We start from the raw sequence: 25,062 nt of genomic DNA, 5'->3' as shown, positions 1-25,062 counted from the left end.
TCTTTTCCCTGGGATTGGGGAGTCCAGAACTAGAGGGCATAGGTTTAGGGTGAGAGGGGAAAGATATAAAAGAGACCTAAGAGGCAACTTTTTCACGCAGAGGGTGGTACCTGTATGGAATGAGCTGCCAGAGGAAGTGGTGGAGGCTGGTACAATTGCAACATTTAAGAGGCATTTGGATGGGCATATGAATAGGAAAGGTTTGGAGGGATATGGACCGGGTGCTGGCAGGTGGGACCAGATTGGGTTGGGATATCTGGTCGGCATGGACGGGTTGGACCGAAGCGTCTGTTTCCATGCTGTACATCTCTGACTGTATGCCATTCAGCATGTGGTTCCCATATATGCTCTCTTCAAGTGCAACTCAGCTAGTCTCCTATTTATCTCATCCTTTCCAATTTTTATGGTTCATCCATTAGAGAAACAAAATTTTCAGAACAGCAGACACAAGATTTTTTTTCTCTTAGGTCCTATTTCTTGCCTCCTTTTTTTCTTCTCAACACTTTGGTCTTTTTGTGAAAATTTATTGGCATCACAAAACTGGTATAAATTTCGGTTGCATCAGCATCATAGTTTTGTAATGATATTCAAGGGTGTATGATAGAGCGTGGACCTTTTTTGATTGGTTTATTTTTGCAGCTGTGAATGTCGGTATTCAGTTGTTTGTGGTCCAGCCTTGGTTACACATCGTGCAAACTATTTCTCAGTTTAGCTGTTCCGAAGTTGAAAACCGACCATGAATTTTAGGGATTAAATGACAGACAACATATTCACCAACACAGGAAAATTCGAATGATTTATATTAGTGGGAGTCACCAACTTACCACTACAAAATCCCAGTATGCAGGAAACATAACTCTGCTGATTTATTTGAATGTGCAAATTGCAGCTAATTTAAAAAAAACTGGATATCTTTATATGCTGCATGTTGTGGTTCTAATTCTTAGGAAATTTAGTTCTTTCATTTATTATTGGTTTGTTTCAGTTCTCTTTAACACTTGAGGCAGCTTTAAATAGAAGTAGGAATGTTAAATTAACATTTGGTACAGGGATTTAGAGGAAAACCGTTTATTCTTTCAGTATCATTTCTTGTGTTGAAACTTCTGCCCCTTTTCATAATTGGAATTTCATAGACTTCTTAACTTATAAAGCAAGTATGCTTAAGACAACTTGCATTCATATACCAACTCTAATTAAATAGAATGGTGTTTCAGAGGAACATTAACAAACAAAATCTGATACACAAGTATCTTGGAACAAATACCAATAACTTGATGAATGGTAGGTTTCGGAGGGGTTTCACTGAGAATAGAGAGTTAGAGAGGCCAAGAAGTTTACAGGGGGAATTCCAGAGGTTGGCTAAAGCAGCTAAAGGCCTACTGCCAATTGTGGAGTGCTCAAAGCCAATGACATGCAAGAGATGAGAGCTAGGGGATGCAATAATTTTGAAAGGTTGTAAAGCTGGAGTATGTTCCAGAGAAAGGAAGGAGAGCAATGGAGGGATTTGAAAACAAATGTGAAAAAAGTTGTTGGCAGATTGGGCTGATGCAGGTCAAGCACGAAAAGTGTGATGAGTGATATCTGAAGAGCTTGAGGTGGAATATGGAAAACTGGACAGCATAATTGGCATAACCCAATCAAGAGGTAGTGAATGTATGATGAGGTTTCAACAGCAGCTGAGCTGAGATGGATGAAGTAGAATGATGCAACTGTGATGAACTCAGAGATCTTGATGATGACGTGGTTATGTTGAATATTGTATTTCCTCTCCATTTTCCTGCCAAAGCATGGATCACCAAGCACGGCAGTAGCTTCTGGAACTGAAAGTCAGTGTGTCAATACAGCAGTAAGCATGGACCTCCTGAGTTACTGCACAGGTTAGAGGGAACATTGGAAAGCCATCTTATGGATAATACTACAATGAGGTTACTGTTAAGTTCTTTTCTTTTTACTCCTGAGGTTCTTACACATTTGATGCAACTGTAACACACCAACTTTTGTGAACAAGCAACTAAATTTATTAAGCATGGTACAGAACAAGCTAGGTGACCCCCTTTGACCTGACTTTGCATGCATGCCGGTGAAGAGGGTCAAAATGAGGCTCTGAACAAAGAAAGCACATCCTCTTTATACAGGTCAGTTGCAATGGTTACAGATGCTGTGGCCGCTCCCCCACAGTCACAAGCCATTCAAGACAATCCCCAGTTACACTCAGTCACATGTTACCGCAGATACAATGGCAGGATGAGATCATCCTCTGAGATGGTGCTAATGCCCTAATCCTGGGGAATCGTTATGCAGATGATTTCTTGACTCAGTGCTTTCTCAAGACAATTACTGTGTGACATACCTCTGGCCGTAAAGCATTTTGAATGGAAGAGATTGAATTGATTGTTATAATTTGACAATATCAGGGGGGTGTAATGTCTAAATGCAGTGTAAATTACAATGGACAGTCAACCACATTCTTTCATGGCTTTCGTCCCCACCCAAAGAAGTGCACTTTAACCCTTTAATATTACGTTAATGTCCAGAGAGAGAGTCCCAGTTAATCTGTTAACATTATAGTTACAAGCTATCTGGCACTGCCTAGGAAACAGGTAGCTTGCAAATTAAATTTGTGGCATGGACCAAAGACTAACTTCTGTTATGTCAATCTTTTAGTTGAAAGGAAGTTATGCCTAATAATTGGATGTGGGATGTGACAAACCTGGGGAGATGGTGAGGTGCAGCTGGGTTAGTGCTAATGTGGAACCTGACACTTTGATACCAAGTACAGTAAGAATGAAAAATAGGAAAGGGACAGCCATACAATGAAAACAAAGGCTTCAGTCTTCCGACTATTTAATTGGAAAAAAACTTTGGCTCATCCTCACCTGATGAAGGAGCGTTGCTTTCAATTAAACCCATTGGACTATAACCTGGTGTTGTGTGATTTTTAACCACTTATGGGTTTAGACAAGCAGACTTATTGCTGAGTGACAGTGAAAGGATCAGGAGAGGTAATGATGAGAGGAAGCTGGGTCTTGAAACCTGCATGTATAAATTGGTTGGTTTTCTGATGGTGTAGCCAAAGAGTAGTACATAGATGAATAAGAGAGGGCCTACAATAGATCCTTGGAAGCTGTCAGATGTATTTGTGTGGGAAGGAGTTGTGGGAAAAATGGGTCTGGATTAGAGAGATGACAGTAACTTGAATAACTGTACAGAAGAAAGAGAGATTTGAAGATATGTTTGTGATTTGCAGAGACAAAGGGGACAAGGGTTCGCTGGTTTTTGAAGAGTGGTGATGATGGCAGATTTATAAAACTTTGGAACAGTATTCAGAATCAGGAAATCTTTAACTATATAGCTAACTTTGGGGACAGAAAAACAATTTAGTGGCCAGTAGTTTACAGCATAGAATACAGTATAAAATCCACACAGTGTGGAAGCAAGCCATTTGCCTTATCAAGTCCACAGCGACCCTCCAAGGAGCATCCCACCCAGACCCACCTCCTATCCCAACCCCGTAACTCTGCATTTTCCCACCTAGCCTGTACATCCCTGGACACTACGGGCAATTTAGCATGGCCAATCCACCTAACCTGCATATCTTTAGACTAGGAGGAAACTGGAGCACCTAGAGGAAACCCAAGCCAACACAGGGAGAATGTGCAAACTCCACACAGTCATCTGAGGATGGAATTGAATCCAGGTCTCTGGTGCCGTGAGGCAGCAGTGCTAACCGTTGCTAGCCACTGTGCTGCTCTGTTTGGCAGGAATAGGATTGAGGGAGGAGGAGTTGGGTCTTGTGGATCTGGTGCACTATCCCATACTATATGTGGAGAGCAGAGGGATACAGATGCTTAGGAATTGGGCGACAGGTTTTGACAGTAGATTTGGATCAGCTCAGACTTGGAGAGCCGAAGGACCTGTTCCTGGGCTGTAAATTTTCTTTGTTCTTTGTTCTATATTTGTCTTTTATGCCATATGCGTCATTTAATAAATAGCATAAATAAACAATTTATTAATCCTCCTTATAAATCATTTGAGTGTCAGCTGTGATTTACCTCTGAACCATGAGGTAGCCCTACCCAGTACATTTTGGACGAGAGATAAACCTGTTCAGGTGGATGTAAAAGATACCATAATCACTGTTTTGAAGAAGACCCCAGGGAGTTGTTTCCATTGTTCTGGCCAGAGTTTGTACCTCCAATTAACATCACAAAAACTGGATTATCTGACTGACTGATTGCACCAACATTTATGAAATGTTAACAATGTGGTGATAGTCTGTGATGGTGTCACAAACCAAGCAGAAGTTTTACTTGAGCATAAACAGTATTGCATTACTTTTATGTGTAAGGCAAAGACCTCAAGGCACTGTTCCAAAGAGCAAGGGAGTTTTCTGCAGTGTCCTGGCTAATGTTTATCCCTCAAATCAACTTGAACAATTAAAAACTTTTTGTGAGAGCTTGCTGTGTGAAAGTTGAGTGCCTAATTTCTTCTATTAATAAAGTATTGCATTACAAAAGTTCAATTAGCTGAAAATTCCTTTTAGAATGTATGGTGGTAATGAAAGTTATATTCTTTTTGTTCGTTGAATTCAGTATCCAGCAATCCATCGTGGATCTGAAATTGATGAGCTAGAGGCATAAAGTATGAAGTATTCAAATGCCATGTTCATTCTATTCTGGTGTTAATGTGCTTTGTCTTTTTAAAACAGGTTAGTTGTAGTTATGTTAGTTTCTTGTCAAGTGGTTGTGTTTCAACCAAAAACATGAAAGAGAATGAGAGTGCAGTTCAGTCGTGTCCTTCAGAGAGGAGGAATTTGTATCAACAACAGCTATTTCATCTGATCTTTCAGTTAACTTTAAACTTGTGTTGTATAATTTAGGATCCCACAATCATCAAGGTTATTTCTATTATGATTTCCATTGAGAATTGACAATCAGCACTGTCTCGTAGAACTTATGCATGTACTCACATTATCTATTACACATGAAGTTATTTTAATTCTGTCACATTTTGTTCCAGTAACAGTTATTTTGTTGTTGAACTTTAACTGTTTCATTTAAAGATAATGTGCAATGTTTTTTTTTCCCAAGGGTGCAGGTATATGTGACATAAATTGTCTTTAATCTGCTCTTATTCACTTTAGAAAGGGTGTGCAGGCAGATGAAATTGATTTGACTAGAGAATTAATTGCTTAACCAATTTCCTGCAAATAAAACTATGAAAGGGAAAGAAAGAAAGAATTAAGTACGTTACATTATTTCTGGGTTGAAACTTTATTGCTGGAACAGCACAGCAGGTCAGGCAGCATCCAGGGAACAGGAGATTCGACGTTTCGGGCACAGGCCCTTCTCCTGTTCCCTGGATGCTGCCTGACCTGCTGTGCTGTTCCAGCAATAAAGTTTCAACTTTGATCTCCAGCATCTGCAGACCTCACTTTCTCCACATTATTTCTGGGACCTACTTTTAAATTAAATTGATTAGGTAAAATCTCACAAGATTAAGGATTCCAAATGAGTTGGACAGTATCTGTCTAGTTCCTATGCACATGAGTTTTACTGCTTAAGTCTGCTAGTGATGCAGCACTATCGTTGTATTAAATCACAATACGGTCTTAAAAATACAACGTTAAAAATCACCCAACACCAGGTTATAGTCCAACAGGTTTAATTGGAAGCACTAGCTTTCGGAGCGCCGCTCCTTCACAGATGGTTCATCAGACCACCTGATGAAGGAGCGACGCTCCGAAAGCTAGTGTGCTTCCAATTAAACCTGTTGAACTATAACCTGGTGTTGGGTGATTTTTAACTTTGTACACCCCAGTCTAACACCAGCATCTCCAAATCATAAAAATATGACATTAGTGACTGTGTTCATGGAACATAACAATAGTTATGTTCAATTGAAGTTACAATAGTGTGAAGGAAGATTTCATCAACTCACTCATGCTGTACTAAAATTAAAATGCAAGCACCAGGGTACTGCCATTGTCTAAGTTGGAGATCTTCAAAAGGAGTGATAACTTTCAAACTTTATTTTTAAATCTATTTCAGCTTGAAGGAAACAACCTTTAATGTCTCTTGCTTTAAAACAACATTGAATGTTCACGTAAAATATATTTGTGTGTCTAAATTTGAGGTATACTGTATTTTAACTAAATTCAGACAATGCTCTTTTCAGGTTATATAAGGATATTCCTACTGCTGGTTTGCTGGTGGACTTTCAATTATCCTGCAGTGTTTTTTTCCTGTTACGTGATTTTTATTATTCTTGATGGTGAGTGTGTATTTTAAAATGTTTGATGTAGAGAAAGAATGAAACATGTTCATGTTTGAATAGTTATGACTGTGTTCCCTATTTTAGAGGTCTACAACTCACAGATGCTGCTACTTCTCTTGCACAGTACACTTTGCAGCAGCATCTGTTGGTTTCATATCCGTAGAACTTAAATTTATCTTCTGTGTTTTAGAAATTAATCTTTCCATTTTTGTACTTTAAAAAAATCATAAGCAGACTAAATCACAGAAACTACCATTAGAGGTTCTTATTTCTGTTTTTTTTAGTTTAGATGTTTAGTGGAACTATAGTGGCTCTGAGGTAAAATCCACCACTTCGAAAACCTGAAACTAAATCCAGAAATTGCTGGAAATACTCAGCATATCAGGCAGCATCTGTGGAGCGAAGGCAGTTAATGATTCAGGTTGATTACCTTTCCAGCATATTCTCTTTTTATTCAGATATCCAGAATCTGCAGTATTTTGCCTTTGTATCAAATAATTCTGTTCATTGCTAAAATTATTGCAGGTTAATGTCCTGAATTTCAAATATCGTATTTTATAGAAAAATATATTACACGTGCTCCTGACCATGAGTCTTGTACTACTTTGATTTGCATTTTCCCTGTTGGCTCCCGTTATGTCAATTAGAGCTTGGAGGATGAGCTTAAGTAAAGGCTTATTTTATTATCTCGATGAGTGGTTGTTTTCCAACAAACCTGATTCACAAGGCACACTCCGTATTAGTTGAAGCACACTTTTGGCCCTTTGTCTCATAAGTCCTTGGACCCACTGATAATTTGTCCAAGATCCTTGAAAATAAGGAAATATTTATATTTCAGAACTTATTTGATCATAGGAGCATGGTGTTATTATTCAGTGAAGTACTTTTATTGTGTATGCATTTCAAATATCCTCTATCATTCCATTGAGGAGAACCTTCTGTCTAATGCAATGAGTTTTGTCTGTGTTTTAATTCTATGTCACATGTAAGATGCTCATATCTTCTGATACTACACAGATGAATCAGGTCTTTTATTTTCAGAAAAAGCATCAAAGCTCCCCATGTCATTTATTTTTAGCCAGTGCATCAAATTGAGGACGAACATGTGAAACTCTGTGCAATTCTGTTTGGTCATAACTTGGAGCTACAAATCCAAAATCATTGCAGTTTTTCTTGAACAGATGAAAACTTACTGCTCTAAAAGGTTAACTCTTAGAGTCATAGAGATGTAGAGCATGGAAACAGACCCTTCGGTCCAACCCGTCCAGATATCCCAACCCAATCCAGTCTCCCCTGCCAGCACCTGGCCCATATCCCTCCAAACCCTTCCTATTCATATACCCATCCAAATGTCTCTTAAATGTTGCAATTGTACCAGCCTCCACCACATCCTCTGGCAACTCATTCCATACACATACCACCCTCTGCGTCAAAAAATTGCCCTTTAGGTCTCTCTTATATCTTTCCCCTCTCACTCTAAACCTATGCCCTCTAGTTCTGGACTCCCTAACCCCAGGGAAAAGACTTAGTCTATTTATCCTATCCATGCCCCTCATAATTTTGTAAACCTCGATAAGATCACCCCTCAGTCTCTGCTCCAGGGAAAACAGCCCCAGCCTGTTCAGCCTCTCCCTGTAGCTCAGATCCTCCAACCCTGGCCTCAAACTCTTGCTGAACTGCAGAGTATTTCCACCTTCTTTAGTTTTTGTTAAAATTCTATAGTTATTAATTTTAAAATTTTAACCTTCCCAAAAATTGGGTGCCACCTGGTGCCTACTTGCTGACTCAAATAAGAGCACTGGAATGAATCAAATTTACACAATTATGATATAGCTCATTGTTTTATTCACCGTGCTCATTATAAATAGAACAATATTAAGCAATTAAAAATTGATGTGGAAATCTCTGCAGTGGAACTTAACTCCAATCTGCAGGAAAAAGTAAAACTATTCTGTGAAACTAGAGACTAAAACTCATGTTGATGCAACCAAGGTTCTGTTCAGTTGATATAATTGGCCTGTAACGATTCAGAATGAGTGAAAACCTAATACATTTACAATATGTAGACATTTAGAAAGCATGTGTACTTGAGCCTTCCTGAAGTCTGCAAAATGTTTTGACTCCTGTAAAACAAAATGCAGAGCAGAGCAAAACACAAGTTGGAAGAAAGGCTCAGTTAACGAGTACACAGGAACCACTAGAGAAGCTGCCAACTTGCAGCACAAACAACTTGGAATTGTCATCAAAGGAAAGGTAGCCATTGTAGTGGTAGTTTACTGATTTCTGAAAACTTAACCTTTCTCTCAGTGAGATGTTCTCTCTCAAAAGATATGACATTTGAATCTCTGGGGAACACCGTTTGTTCTGACCTAGACTGGCTTGACATAAAGGACAGTGAGAATGATCAACTGTTTTCTCAAAGGTTATATGTTTTTAAGGGGAAAGAGATTCCAAAAGGCTCCCAATATGACTAATTGTGGTGAGGATTACTCTAGGCTTGTAGCTGTCTGACAGATGGATATGTTAAAGTTAAGTTTATTTTTAAGTATTGTGAGAGTTGAAAGCTTTCACTAGGTGGAATGCCCTGAAGCACTCTGCATGGTCACAGTGAACTTCAATTTCACCTTTTCGTGCCAGATAGTACATTTTAATTTTATAAATAATTAACTAACAAGCGAATTATTGGTAGAAGCTTTACTTTGTTATTGAATATACATCAATAGATCGTAAATGATAAAAGCTGCACAATGCACGGCTAAATTTTAAGGAAAACCAAGGAAGTGCATGTAATAACAGTTTTTGAAAAATTTTTTGATATGTATAAATTGTTTTTATCCTCGTAAATGTATAATATAGTAAACTCCTAATAGTTAGAACTTAATAACTGTCCACTAATACCCAATGTGTACACTGACATTATATTTAAAACCTCCATCATGAAGTCATAAATAGAGATGTTTGCTGATGATTATATTATGTTCAGCGCCATTCACGACGACTCAAATACTAAAGCAGTCCATGTTCAAATGCAACAAGATCTGGACAAAATCTAAGCTTGGACTACCAAGTAGCAAGCAACATTCATGCTACACAAATGCCAGGCAATCGTTGTCCATAGCTCCTTGACATTCCATGCTGTAACCATCACTGACTTCCACAATTATTGACATCCTTGGGATTCCCATTGACCAGAAGTTCAACTGGATTTGCCACATAAACACAGTGGCTACATGACCAGATCAGAGGCTAGGAATACTGCAGCGAGTAATCCACTGCCTTACTTCCCAAAGTCTGTCCATCATCTACAAAGTATAAGTCAAAAATGTGATGAAATCCTTTCCACTTGTCTGATTGGGTGCAGTTCCAACAATGTTCAAGAAGCTTGACATAATCCAGGACAAAGCAGCCTACTTGATTGGCAGCTACAAGCATCCACTCCCTCTATCAGTGACTCTCAATAGCAGCAGTACATAATATCTACAAGATCATTATACAGCACCTTAGAACCACTTCCACCTAGAAGGACAGGAGCAGCAGCCATCCTTTGTGTTGCTGGGTCAAAATCTTGGAATTCTCTCCCAAAAGACATTGTGGGTTGACCTACAACATGTGGACTGCAGGGTTCAAGAAGACAGCTCACCGCCATTTTCTCAAGAGCAACTAGAGGCTGGCAATAAAAGTTGGCTCAGCCAGTCCTGAGAGTGAATAAAAGAATGTGTACAAGGTCAACTATCTAATAATCATTGAACTGCATTTATATTTTTTTCCCATTCTGACATGTATAATCTATTCACTTAATATATTCTTAACAATTACAGGGCTTGATGGATATGCAGCTCGGCAGTTAAATCAGGTTTCTGAATTTGGAGCTTGGTTTGATGTTGCTATTGACAACTTTGGGCGTACAATGTTATGGTGCTTGCTCTTTAAGGTAAGTGCATTACTATTGAGAGTGGCAAAAATGAGATTCTCTTCCTCAGGCAGTCCTTCAGGATGGAAGATGACTATCTTCCACTCAGATGCTGTGGATTTGAGGGTCTTAATAGTCCAATGCTACATCTGCAAACCCTGCCATAAATAGTGAATGTTGTGTTCGCTGAAATGGATAAGTGGAATGCTCAGGTTGAAAGTGAGATAGACAATAGACAATAGGTGCAGGAATAGGCCATTCAGCCCTTCGAGCCTGCACCGCCATTCAATATAATCATGGCTGATCATTCCTAATCAGTATCCTGTTCCTGCCTTATCTCCATAACCCTTGATTCCACTATCTTTTGAGAGCTCTATTCAACTCCTTCTGAAATGAATCCAGAGAGTGGGCCTCCACTGCCCTCTGGGGCAGAGCATTCCACACAGCCACCACTCTCTGGGTGAAGAAGTTTCTCCTGAGCTCTGTCCTAAATGGTCTACCCCGTATTTTTAAGCTGTGTCCTCTGGTTCGGCACACCCATCAGTGGAAATATGTTTCCAACTGCCAGAGTGTCCAATCCTTTCATAATCGTATACGTCTCAATCAGATCCCCTCTCAAGGACTGCTTAATGGGATGAGTCCTCACCCAAGGTTGACATCCCACCAGTATTTTCTTGGTATCTCCTGGAATGAGAGGGCAGCACTATAGGACTGCAGCGGTTCAAGAAGGCAGCTCACCGCCAGCTTCTCAAGGGCAACTAGGGATGGACAGTAAATGCTGGCCAGACCACGATGCCCATGTCCCACGATTAAATGAGAAAAAAACACAAGCTAGGGGCAAACCCAGGAGAAAAAAAGCAAATTGGGTGATTTATATTTAAAATTAACACTTCAGGGGAGGGTGGAACGGAGCGGTCAAACCATTTGAGGTGGGAAAGTAAGGTTAAAGTTGAAGCCTATGCAATAAATTCTCTGATGAGAATCCAGTGAGAGTTGGTCATTCGCCTCCTAACAGCACTGATCACAGACTATGCATTACCAACAGTTCCCTGTCCTGGGACTAAGTCGCACCTGGCCCATTTCCCTCCAAACCCTTCCTATTCATATACCCATCCAGATGCCTCTTAAATGTTGCAATTGTACCAGCCTCCACCACTTCCTCTGGTAGTTCATTCCATACACACACCACCCTCTGCATGAAAAAGTTGCCCTTTAGGTCTCTTTTATATCTTTCCCCTCTCACCCTAAACCTATGCCCTCTAGTTCTGGACTCTCTGACCCCAGGGAAAAGACTTTGCCTATATATCCTATCCATGCCCCTCATAATTTTGTAAACCTCTAAAGCAGTAGCAGGTAGGAAGGAGATGGAAATGTGTTGCTGGAGAAGCGCAGCAGGTCGGGCAGCATCTAGGGAACAGGAGAATCGACGTTTCGGGCATAAGCCCTTCTTCAGGGCTTATGCCCGACACGTCGATTCTCCTGTTCCCTGGATGCTGCCTGACCTGCTGCGCTTTTCCAGCAACACATTTTCAGCTCTGATCTCCAGCATCTGCAGACCTCACTTTCTCCTGAAATCCATTTAGATCACATCTACTGCTCTGCCCTCATCAATCCACTTTGTTACTTTTTCAAAAGACTCAGTCAAGTTTGTGAGACATGATTTCCCCAATTGTCCTTTCAGAAAATGAGTTCCAGTGCTGGGTTTAAAATAAAAGCTCCTTAACATTTCTTTAAGCTATTTATCTCTTAACTTACATCTATCTTGCCCTTCTATTCGATGCCTCGATTAATAAAGGAAAATATCCTATAACCTTCTTAATCATGTCATCTGCTTTTCCTGCTACCTTCAGGGATCTATAGATATGCACACCAAGGTCCCGCTGACCTTCTGTACTTTCTAGGATCCTAATGAAGACTCAGTGTAATCCCATGTGTTGTTGGACCTCCTCAAGTGCATTAATTCCCGCTTTTCTCAAGTTGAATCCACTTGCTACAGCTCTGTTAATCTGACCAGTTTGTTGATAGCCTTCTGCAGTCTATGACTATCCTCCTCATGGTTTACCACCCCTCCCAAATTTTCCTGTCATTTGCAAACTTCTTGGTGATAACCCTTTCATTTAAATCCAAATTAAGACCTTCAGTCCTCTGGCACACACCTGTGACCTGTTATCTCATGCCTCATAATCCTGATTTACATCTCAACCTGCCCTGGGGATTTATCCACTTTATTAATACTAAACCCATTTGTACCTGCTGTCTTTCTGTGTTAACCTCCTCTGATATTTCAGTCTTCCACCCTGATGTTTGTATCTCTGTAATCCTTTTCCATTGCTAAGACAGATGCAAAGTATTGGTTGAGGACTGTATCTACATCTTGCAAGACAAAATAGAGGTTAAATCATGCCCTACACCATCTCCTTACTAGCTGTGAGGGATAGGAACGTGGACTTCTTGCGGATAATAAAATAGATACCACTGGCATGTAAATCTCCTATCTGTTGTGAAGGCCCACATGTTCAGATCAAATGAGTCATTAATGTAAAAAAGAAATGAAGTGGGGTTTGGGTCCACACTCATGAGTCTGCAGATCTGTGGGTAGCAAATATATCCAGAAATGTATATACTCTTTTTTTTTCCCCCCCCCCCCCCCCCCCCCCCCTATTGTGTTCCTGTTTATGTAATTTAAAAATCCCTTCAGAGTTGTCTTCTACCTGCCAATACTTTTTCTCATGCTTTTATAATTTTCAGAGGACATAATTGAGGCAGAGGCCTTTGCTTCCTTGAAGGAGAATGTAGGAAACCAGTTGCAACAATTGAAGATACAGGCTATGAGGTAGTGCAGCAGTATGATTAATTTTCAATGGGTTTAGGAAATCGCTCGTACAGATATGATGGCCTCCTTCTGTTATTCTGTGGTACAAATGAAAGGAGGTTGCAAAGAAACATATTTCATTGAAAAATTCTTTTTTTTCCAGTGGGGACATTTTATAAGTAGCTTAGAGTGGTGTGTTTTTGTATGTACACACAATTCCATGGGAGCAGACTGGAAGAACAAGTTTGGCGAAGGTCCTTGGTGGGTTCGGAAAACGATGGCAAATGGTATGAAAATTTTGACTTAATTTTTAAAAACAAAGTTTAAGAATTGTCCTGGTGGAAACATTGCAAGTTCCAATTGGCTGTCAAACAACTCAAAAAGAATTGTTAAGGAATGTTTTATGTGAACTTCAGGAGTGGTCTTCTATGATGACTATGAATGACTTGTTTCTCAAAATTCAACTGAAAATAACTGCAAGTGTTTGAACCCACTTGTGAACAGGGAGGTGCCTACGTTTTGAAGAAAAAGAATCTTGGTGCTGTTTTAATATCCTGTAAAATTTTGTTTTGCTTCAGTACATTGTTTTACTTAAGTAGCTAACCTTATCCACATTGATCTGATTACCTGTTAATTTTCACCTCTGGGAGAACATTGTGAGCATCCTAACATTATGATCTATCATAATTAAGGATTCATTATTTAATCCATGAATGAAAACATATGCAAAGTCGAGAGTGTGGTGCTAGAAAAGCACAGCAGGTCAGACAGCATTTGAGGAGCAGGAGAATAGACGTTTTGGGCATAAGCCCTTCATCAGGAATCCTTGGATATTGCCTGACCTCCTGTGCTTTTCCAGGACCACACACTTGACTCTGATCTCCAGCATCTGTAGTCCTCACTTCCTCCTTCATGAAAACACATGCATGTGTGCCAAGAGCATTATGTATTTTATAAGGCAATTGGTCTGACAAAACGACATGCATAATTGTATTAAAAATAAAATATGCCACTTGCTCCTTGATCTATTTCACCATTCAGTGACATCATGTTTGATTTATTATTTCATATTTCCACTTATCCCTGACAGCCTTTCACCCTCTTGCTTAACAAGAACCTTCCTACCACTGCTGTAAAAATATTTGAAGTCTCTGTCCCTGCTGCGTTTAGAGTTGTGAAGGCTCATGACCAGTTTAGGGAAAACATCTAAATAAAGGTAACTTAAAGCAGATAACTAGTAACTCCAAGTTCCAGATCTTCCTACAAGTGGAAACATCCTTTCCGTATCCACCCTTGTCAAGACCCAAGAGGATCTTTGTAGGTTTCAGTCAAGTTGCCTCTTGCTCGTTTAAACTCCAGTGGATACAAACCAAGTCTGTCCAACCTTCCTCCTACCACAACATGCACATTCCAGGTTTTCCTCCTTTTAAAGTCAACCCCTTTTTTCCATTGAACCTTGGTACCCGAGCAATCGATTTGGTACTCAGAGGAAAAAGATTCTGACTATTCATGCCTCTCATAATTTTGTAAACTTCTATCAGGTTCCCCCCCTTCTCCATCAACATTCTAGTGAAAACAAACCGTTTGTCCAATCTCTCTTCATAGCTAACGCTCTCCAAACCAGGCAACATACTGGTAAACTGTTCTGACATCTCTTCAAAACCATCACATCTATTTTGTAGTAATGGAGCCAGAACTGTACACTATATTCCAGATTTGGCCTAACTAATGTTCTATATAGTTGCAACATGACTTGCCAATTTTTATACTCTGTGCCCCTGCTGATGAAGGCAAGCATGCCATATGTCAGCTTGACCACCTTATCCACTTGGGTTACCACATTCAGGGAACTGTCGATCTGTGTGCCTAAAATGCGTTTGTCCAGTTCGGACTCCATTTGTCATTTCTCCGCCCAAGTCTCCATCCAATACCCTGCTGTATCCACTGGTAATCCTCCTCGCAATCAGTAGCTCCCCCATCTTTGTGTCATCTGCAAATTAATGATCTGACCACCTACATTTTCCACCAAATCATTTGTATAAATTAAAAACAGGAGGGGTCCAAGCACTAATCTCTGTAAAACATCACTGAATACACATCTCCAGTCAGAAAAACATCCTTTCATGGCTACTCTATGACAAAAACAGTTCTGTATCCATCTTAGCAGCTCACCATGGATCCAATGTGGCATCACATTTTTTGTATCAGCCTGCCATGAGGGACCTTTTCAAAGTAAAATCCAGGTACAGAACATTCACTGCCCTGCCCTCGTCAGTCATGTTTGTCACTTCCTCAAAAGACACTTACATGTTTGTGAGACACAACCCTCCCCCTCACAAAGCCATGTATTGCTAAAGTCCCATCTCTTTCCAGATGTGAATAAATCCTATCCCTAAGAATCTTCTCCAATAATTGCCCTACCACTGATGTAAGGCTCACCAGCTTGTAATTTTCCAGATTATCCCTATTGCCCTTCTTCAAGGGCAACATTTGCTATTCTCCTGTACTCCGGGACCTCTCCTGTGACTAAAGAGGATATGTAGATTTTGTACACAATTTCCTCACCTGCCTCCCTCAGTGTCCAGGAATAGATCCCATCAGATTCCTAGGAACCTGCCTACCTAACGCCTTACCAAACACCCCCGACACGTTTATATATTGAAATGCCCTAGAATATCAATGTGCCCCTCCTGAGATTCACCATCCACCATGTCTTTCTCCTTTGTGAATACTAATGCAAGTGTTTGTGAAGGATCTCACCCACCTCTCCCAGCTTCATAAATTCCCTCCTTTGTCCTTTACTGGTCCAATACTTTCTCTAGCTAGCCCCTTTTTCCTTACGGATGTATGAAACAGCTTGGGATTTTCCTTAATCCCCTAAAAGGGGACATTTCATGGCCCCTTTTAGCACTCCTAAGTCCTTGTTTGATTTCCTTCCTTCTATCCTTCAAGTGCACTGTCTGTCTACAATTGCCTCAAATTTATGTAGAACTTCCCTTTTCTTTTTGACTAAGCTCTCAATTTCTCTTGTCATCCAAAGTTTCCAAATCTTGCCATCCTTAACCTTCAGTTTCACAGGGACATGTTGGTCCTGAACTCTAATCAACTGGCCTTTAAAAGATTCGCACATGCCAGATTTACCCTCAATCATCTGCCCCTAATCTATATTTCCCAGTTCCTGCCTAATATTATGATAGTTAGCCTTCTCCCAATTTAATGCTTTCAACTGAGGACTACTCTATCTTTATCCACAAGTAACTCAAAACTTGTACAGAATAATGGTTACTGTTCCCGAAATGCTCCTCCACTGAAACTTCGGTCACTTGGCAGGGCTCACTCCCCAATATCAGGTCTAGAATGACCTCATTCCTGAAGAAGAGCTTATGCCCGAAACGTCGATTCTCCTTCTCCTTTGATGCTGCCTGACCTGCTGCGCTTTTCCAGCAACACACTTTTAAGCTCTGATCCCCAGCGTCTGCAGTCCTCACTTTCTCATAGAATGCCTCCACCCATTTTTGGATTATTTAAATATTGTTTCAGAAAACCTGCCCTGGACACCTAACATATTCTTCCCAACACTACCACCACCATCAAATCCAAGACCCTGGCACAAAGGGAGTCCCAATAAGGGAAGTTAAGGTAACCCACCACAGCAACCCTGTTTTCATTACATTTTTCTGTAGTCTGTCCACATATCTGTTCCTCTACCACCTGCTGGTGGTTGGGAAGTCTATAGTCAATCCCAAAGTGATTGGTCGCTTCTTATTCCTGAGCTCTACGCATGTGGCCTTGCTGGATGAGCCATCCAAAATGTCCTCTCTTAAGAGAGCCGTTTTATTCTACCTGCCAGAAATGCAACTCGCCCATCTCTTTTACATTTCTTGTTATCTCACCTGAAACATCTGACAGAATGTTAAGCTGCCAGTCTGTCTCTCTCTGAACTAAGTCTCTGTAATAGTTACATCATTGAGCTTGGATTAATACATATTAATTATTATGTGTTCATCTGCCTTACCTGACATACGCCTCTTGTTAAAAGAAATACACCTCAGACCATGGGTTCCCTCCCACCTCACACTTTTCTTCCCATGAGTCTTGCTGGCCTTAGTCTCAGATTCCTCATCTGTCATTTTACTTGCTGACCAGCTGCAGTGGTTCCCATCCCAGCCACACTACTTTAAACCCTGCCAGGATATTAGTGCCCCTCCAGTTTAGGTGCAACCAGTCTTTCTTATACAGGTCCCCGCTTGCCCCTGAAGACACCCCAATAATCCACATCCTGAAACTCTCCCTCCTACACCAGCTCTTTAGCCACATATTTGACTATACTATCTTGTATTCCTAGCTTCACCGACCTGTGGCACAGGGAGTAATCCTGAGATTACAACATGAGATCCTGCTTTCCAACTTTTTACTTAACTCCCTAAACTTCCTTTGCAGGATATCATCTTTCTTTCTGCCTATGTTATTGGTATCAACATGGACCACAACCTCTGGCTGCCACCCTTCGCTTTCAGAATGTTCTGTGCCCACTCAGTCATCCTTAACCCTAGCACCAGGGAGGCAACACACCACCCGCAGTGTTGCATGTAGCCACTGAAATGCCTGTGCCTCTGAGTGTAGAGTCCCTATCACTACTGCATGCCTACCCTTCAATCCTCCCTGCTGTATAACAGTGCTAGTTGTGGTGACACTGATCAGCTGCAGGTGCTGCTTAGAGGCCATTTTCCTCTGTCTCCAAAATGGTATAAAGAGGAACCTCGATTATTTGAAGGAAACTGGCAGGGAGTATTTCGTTCAATTAATTTAATTCAGGATAATAGAATGCCGGATAACATAGTTTAGCCAAGCATCGGATCCTTGCAATCTTGCTGGATAATCCAATATTTGAATAATCGAATGCCAGATAATAGAGGTTCCTCCATATTTGTTTGGGGGGGGGGGGGTGGTCACAGGGGATTCCTGCACTGCCTGTCCATGCTTGCTCATCATATTGGTGGTTACCCACCTCTTTTTGGTCTGTGTAGCCCTTCCTGGTGGTGTGACCAGCTCATTAAATGTGCTATCCATGACATTCTCAGCCTCGCGAATGCTCCAAAGTGAGTCCATCTGCAGCTTCAGGCACTCCGTGTGCCAAATCAGGAGCTGCAACTGAACAGATTTCCTGCATATGTTATCATCTTGGAGACTGTAAGTGTCTCTGATATCCCACATATTGCAGAAGGAGCACTCCATGGAACTGAGTTTCCTGCCATTTCGAACCTTATCAAGTAAATCAATCTTGTCAACTACAGAAAATAATTCAGCAACTGACTACATAACATTACCCACTAGTCACCAAATTCCAGTCTCCTACTCCTGTGCTCTATTCCTGGCAGACTACAACAAAAAGTTCTTTCTCAATGTCCAGACTGCATTACTCAGTCTGCAAATCTGGTCCCTGAGCCGCCAAGCCGTGTCACTTCTTTGAGTCATGACGTCGCTTCTGGAGTTCTACCGCTAGGTTCAGCTCCACGTTCGCTCTGTCTGACCCTGCTCCTCGGTTATTTACCCTGCTGCTGCTATTCGCCTTTAGGTACGCTCTGACTGACCCTGCTCCTCAGGTATTAATCCGGCTTCCGCTGTTCACCCTCAGGTTCACTCTGTCACTGTTGTCGTGCTCAGACTGCCCTCCAAATTCATGCACTAGGGGACCTCCAGCTACCTCTATATTTCAGAGCTCTGCAGTTACTCACCATTTAGATAATACACTTCTTGTTTATTTTTCTTGTCAAATGGAGTTTCACATACACCACATCTTACTCCATTTGACAGATCTTTGTTCACTTACTTTATCGATAATCCCTTTGTCACCTCCTTACGTCCTCTTCAAATGTACTTTCCTAGCCACCTTTGTATCATTAACAATTTTTACAACCATTCCTTCTGTCCCTTCATCAAAGCATTTGTATAAATTTTTAAAGATTAAGGCTCAGGCACTGACTCATTTTTCGTACACCTCATAACACCCTGCCAACCAGTGAAAGGCCCTGCTGTTTGCACTCTGGCTAGCTGATAGGAAAAACAATCTTCTATTTATGCAAATATGTTAGCACATACACTATGGACTTATATTTTCTGCAGTACATTTTGATGTGACATTTTATCTGGAAATCTAGGTACAGTACATGCTTTTATCCACAGCATTTGTAACTTTCTCAAATAATTCCAACAAATTGGTTAACCACGATTTCTCTTTTACAAAACCATGTTGATCTGCCTAATTACCTGAAATATTTTGAAATGCTGTGTTGCAACATCTTTAATAAAAGCTTCTAACATCTTCCCTATGACAGATATTAAGGTATCTGATTAACTGCTTCTGTCTCCCGTTTTATAAATAAAGGAGTTACGTTGACTGACTGATTTTCAACCTAGTTGAAGCTTCCCAAGATCCAGAACCCTTCAAGGAAGTCCATCAGGACTGGGGTTCTTATGAACCTGCCACTGCAACAATTTGCTCAGCACCAATTTTCTTGTTCTTCTCTGTCTTTCATTTCCTGACTTGCAGCTATTTCTGGGATGTTACTTGTAAGTGTGTAGGATCAATGCCCACTTAACTTTTTTTCTTTTTATCTATCTGTTTTTATATTTCAAGCTAGCTTTCTCTTGTGCTTTTGATATTCTCCTTATTAGTCTTTTTAAGCTTTGGGTTTCTGTCCCATCTTCTGACCTGCCACCCATCTTTGCGCAATTATGTTTTTTTCTTTAAATTTCAATACAATCTTTAACCTTTACTAGGTTGTGTGCTAATGACATAGGGAGGTAAGAAGAAACGTTTTGCGTGGTCAGTATGGGGAATTAGGCACAAAGTTAAGAAGCAGATCTTCAAATGAAATAATCAGATCAGAGAAATAAATTCATGAATAAATCAGAGAAAGATTGGTTAAGAAAAAATGGGTTTTGGTTCATGGGGCAATGGCACAAATACTGGGAAAAGAGGTGATTGTATTGTTGGAATGGAATTCTCATGATCCATATAACTAGGGAAGTAGACCGAGTTTTGAACCAAGTAGTGGGACAAAGAATCAAATTTAGGAAGAATGGAAACAAGGAAAGAAGGTAGGTATTAAAATGGGAAACTATAAACTAACAAGGAATAAACAGTTATAATTGAATAGTAAATCAATAAATAAGGCTGGTAGTTACAAAACTAAATGCTCTGAATGTGAATGCACAATTAAACCTTTCTTTCAGTCTCTCCAATTCACTGTTGCAGTATCTGATTTGACATTGAATTTAACATTATGCCTAACCCTCTAGAAGAGTCATATTCAGAACAGAAAAAGGCATTTTGGCCCATTGTGTCCACACCAGACAAGAACAAAACCCTAACTATTCTAATCCCATTTTCTAGTACTTTGCTCTTTGCCCCACAAGTGCACATCTAAATACTCACTCTCTCTCTCTCTCTCTCTCTCTTTTTTAAATGTTGTGAGGTTATCTGCCTCTACCACCTTTACAAAGTCGTAAGTCACATGACACCAGGGCATAGTCCAAAAAGTTTATTTGAAATCACAAGCTTTTCCTCACATCAAGAGCTGTGTAATAACATCTCTAAGCAGGTTGATGTGGAAAATATTCCTAAATCTTCTGCCCTTTAGATCTTTGTCCCTGGTTAATGAATCCTCCATCAAGAGAAAACATTTCTTACTATCTACCCTATTTATGTCCCTCATAATTTTATAGATGTCCTCTGCTGCAAGAAAACAATCCCAGTCTGTCCAACTTCAACCCAGACAACATTCTGGTAAATCTTCTCTGCACTCTCTCCAATACAATCACTATCTTTTTCTGGAATGTGGATTCCAGAACTGGATATTATACTATAGCTGTGGCCTAACTAACATTTTAATCCGTTCCAGCATAACCACCCTCCTCTTAAACTCTTTGCCTTTGTCAATGAAGGCATGTATACCTTATGCTTTCTTAACCACTTTATTCACCTGTCCTGATACTTTAATGTATTGATGTACTTGAACAGCAGCATTATAAACAAATGAAAAATAAACCAGCAATTAAGTTGAAATTTTGTAAAATCAAAACATAAATATTAAGGTCTTTATAACCATTAGTTTTATAATATTGACTTGCAGCACAGAACTCCTCTTTTGAGCCTCTGTTTAAGTACCACATTGATGAAACCCAATTTTCCCACCTTAAATGGTGTGTTCCCTGTCTTTGGGGAATAAACTCAATTATGGATATTTTCCACATCCACCTGTTTAGAGATGGTATTACACAGCTCGAGCACCTCTTGAACGTCAGCCTCCTGATTCAGAGACAGGGAGACTTGTCACCGCACCACATGAACTCTTTCCTATGAGTTCATTTGTGACGTTTTTTTACTTTAACTATTAACTATCACCTGTGCAGCCAATTGGAAGTTTATATACAAATTCCATTATGTGCAATGAACTATTAAAACTAAGGGCAGTGTGTTAAGAGCAGAAAGAGGCTAAATCAAAACAGAGTTGGAGGGGGGGAATAAAGCACTGAATCCCCTCGTAGTGCCCACCTCTCTCCTAAAGGTATAGAAAGGACACCTGGGTACAAATGTAACTGCGTAAGGGGGACAGACGGTTGGCAGATATGCCCCCTTCCATAGCTTGCTGCCTAGATCTGTTAATAGCCAGCCTGACCAAGTCCAGACACAGACCCATGAGAAGGTCCTCACCCCTGGATGCCCAAAGATCATGAGCAGAGGATTGAAATGCAGCCAAAAACATGACAAAAGGTTTTTCAATTAACTTTAAAAGGGTGTCCAAATGCTCATGAGTTAATTTGTGCACCTGCGGTTTAAAGTGGCCACACCTATCAAGGAGTTAATTGTATGTATAAGGATACAGATTGTGCCTCATGAATGGCTGTTCATGAGTTAATGTTTATTTTTCCGATTTACAGTATAAAGGAATACTTCTGGGACATTGAATGTTGGCTAGGGAGAAGACTGACAGTTATAATGTTACATTCCATAAATAAGCCTAATATTAAGGTTTAAAAAGAAAACACACTTTTTTTCCAGAATTAAGGGGAGATATTTATAACTTTTAATGTTTCACTCTCAAATGGAACTATCTCAAATACTGACTTTGGATTTTTCTTTCACCAATTGGCTATCAGGAGTATAATCGGGGAAACTGCTGACTTGTATACAGAGATCAGCATGTGGTAAATGTGCACAAGATGTCATAGTAGATTTTATCACTTGTTATAATCTACATGTGAAGTACCATGACTCAGCTCCTCAAATTACAAAATATATTTTAAAATTAGCTCTGTGTTTTGAATCAAGTTCCACTGGGGACTTGCATAATATGTTTCGGCTTCCTTTGCTTTGTAGGAATGACGCTGGTTTTTAATGATTTTAGACAAGATAGCTGTGTGCACAGTGTTTTATGGAAAGATTCCATTGTTTTATGCTCCTCTACATTATTCTATAGTTAGTAAAATGCTGAGTGAAGATCAGAAACAGAGCAGCAGTCACTGGGCTGTTTATGTACACGGTCATTTACACATAGTGCCAGATGTCCAAAGGACAGAATAATGCTCAGTGGCTTGGAAGAGATCCAGTCAAAGAAATCTGATGCTGGTTGACTTCAGGATAAGGCAAAAAAAAACACAGATTGGCTGATATCTTACATTAATTTCTAGTAGGTTGAGTTCAAACCTTGCTATAAATATATTAGAACGTCACAGGAACGGTCCCTTCAGCCCATGATGTTGTGCTGAACATGATACCAAATTAAACTAATCCCTTCTGCCTACACTTGGTCCATATCCCTCCATTCTTGGCATATTCATGTTCTTACCTAAAAGTCCCTTAAACACCCTTACCATATCTGCCACCACCACCAAGCCTAGCACCACATTCCATACTCCTACCACTCTGTTTCTTTTTAAAAACAACTTGTCATTCACATATTTTGAACTTTCTCCCCCTCACCTTAAATGCATGCCCACTGGTATTGAACATTTCAATGCTGGGGGAGAAAGATTGTTTCCATCAGTGCAGAGGCTAATACACCTCCTGCTTTCTTCTCCAGCCTATGGCCTCACTATCAAATATTAGGCTAGTATGTCCACAGTGATCACGTACCTCCAAGTACCTCTGCCACTCCCAAATTTCAACCAAGTCTGCCCAGACAGACCCATTGTTTCTGCCTCACATAATTCATCTCTTCCTACCCTGACTATGTTTTTTTTCCCCTCCCTTCCTACTCATGTCCATGGTTCTTCTGACGCTTTAACAGTTTGAGATTCCAGGTCAGGATCCAGCTGCCACATGGATGTGTAATCCCTTTTACACATCTGCCCCCCCCCCCAAAACTATCAAGGTGGTCTTGGGGCTTCCCAGTTCTTTCGGGGGGGGGGGGGGGGGAGGCCTAAACTGTCCCATCCACCACCTTCCTCTTGTCTCATTTTGAACAACTCCTTTAAATCCTTTCTCTTTCTTCAGGTCAAAAAAACCTACATGGCCCCCCAGTTACACCTGTCTCTTCGTGGGGCAGTGGAACATTCCTTGTTCCAAACCTACTCTGGTCCCTCCTACAACTGTCTTCATTTCATTGAGGTTACCAATGTTGCTTCCCTGTCATATCTGGAATTGGAAAGGTTTATCAGTTTTGGACACAGTATTCCAGAAAAGACCTCAATGTCCTGTACAATCATAACATCATTTCTCAACTCCTTCATTCAAATGACTAAGCAATGAAGGCAAGAGTGCCAAACACCATTATTAACCGCCCTGTCTATATGTGACGCAAACTTCAAAGAATTATGTACCTGCACCCCAAGGTTTCTGTATTGTACAACACTACCTAAGTCAGGGAATCAAAGCGCAGAGTGGGTGACTGCTTGTGGAACCTCCATATTCTGGCCATAAAAATGACTGAGTCATTGTCATACAGCACAAAAACAGGTCTTTTGGTACAACCTGTCCATACCAACCAGGTTTCCTAAACTGAACTAGTCCATTTGCCTGCGTTTGGCCCACATCCCTCTATATTTTTCCTATCCATGTATCTGTTCAAATATTTTTTATAATTGTATTTGCCTCTAAACTTGCTCTGGCAGCTCATTCCATAATACAGACTGCCTTCTGTGTGAAAAAGTTGCCCCCTCAGTTTCTTTTTAAATCTTTCTCCTAAGCTTCCAGTTACCATCTATTCAACTCATTATTGCTCCCTGGCTAACATCTCAATCTCAGGCTTGCTGTAGTACTCCACCAAAGTTGGACCCTACAGCCTTCAGTAGAGTCATAGAGATGTACAGCACGGAACCAGACCCTTTGGTCCAACCCGTCCATGCAGACCAGATATCCCAATCCAATCTAGTCCCACCTGCCAGCACCCGGCCCGTATCCCTCCAAACCCTTCCTATTCATATACCCATCCAAATGCCTCTTAAATGTTGCAATTGTACCAGCCTCCACTACATCCTCTGGCAGCTCATTCCATACAGGTACCACTGTGTGAAAAGTTGCCCCTTAGGTCTCTTTTATATCTTTCCCCTCTCACCATAAACCTATGCCCTCCTAGTTCTGTACTCCCCAACCCCAGGGAAAAGACTTTGCCTATTTATCCTATCCACGACCCTCATAATTGTGTAAACCTCCATAAGGTCACCCCTCAGCCTCCGACGCTCAAGAGAAAACAGCCCTAGCCTGTTCAGCCTCTCCCTATAGCTCAGATCCTCCAACCCTGGCAACATCCTTTTAAATCTTTTCTGAACCCTTTCAAGTTTCACAACATCATTCCGAAAGGAAGGAGACCAGAATTACATGCAATATTCCAACAGTGGCCTAACCAAATGTCCTGTACAGCCGCAACATGACCTCCCAATTCCTGTACTCAATACTCTGACCAATAAAGGAAAGCATACCAAACGCCGCCTTCACTATCCTATCTACTGCGACTCCACTTTCAAGGAGCTATGAACCTGCACTCCCAAGGTCTCTTTGTTCAGCAACACTCCCTAGGACCTTACCATTAAGTGTATAAGTCCTGCTAAGATTTGCTTTCCT

General features: G+C 40.6%; 1 protein-coding gene across 1 annotated transcript in view; it reads left to right on the top strand.

Moving 5' to 3' along the window:
• Positions 1-25,062, top strand: part of si:ch1073-145m9.1 — a 43,984-nt gene that overhangs the window by 17,796 nt on the left and 1,126 nt on the right. The window contains exons 2-4 of the mRNA XM_043718529.1: positions 6,178-6,273; positions 10,095-10,207; positions 13,162-13,285. Coding sequence (XP_043574464.1) covers positions 6,178-6,273; positions 10,095-10,207; positions 13,162-13,285 — 333 coding nt within the window. The remainder of the gene's footprint in view (positions 1-6,177; positions 6,274-10,094; positions 10,208-13,161; positions 13,286-25,062) is intronic.

This window comes from Chiloscyllium plagiosum, chromosome 28 (assembly GCF_004010195.1).
Source record: "Chiloscyllium plagiosum isolate BGI_BamShark_2017 chromosome 28, ASM401019v2, whole genome shotgun sequence".
NCBI classification, from domain to species: Eukaryota; Metazoa; Chordata; class Chondrichthyes; order Orectolobiformes; family Hemiscylliidae; genus Chiloscyllium; species Chiloscyllium plagiosum.
The sequence above is the reverse complement of the archived record's forward strand: the minus strand, read 5'-3'. Positions and strand labels throughout refer to the sequence as shown.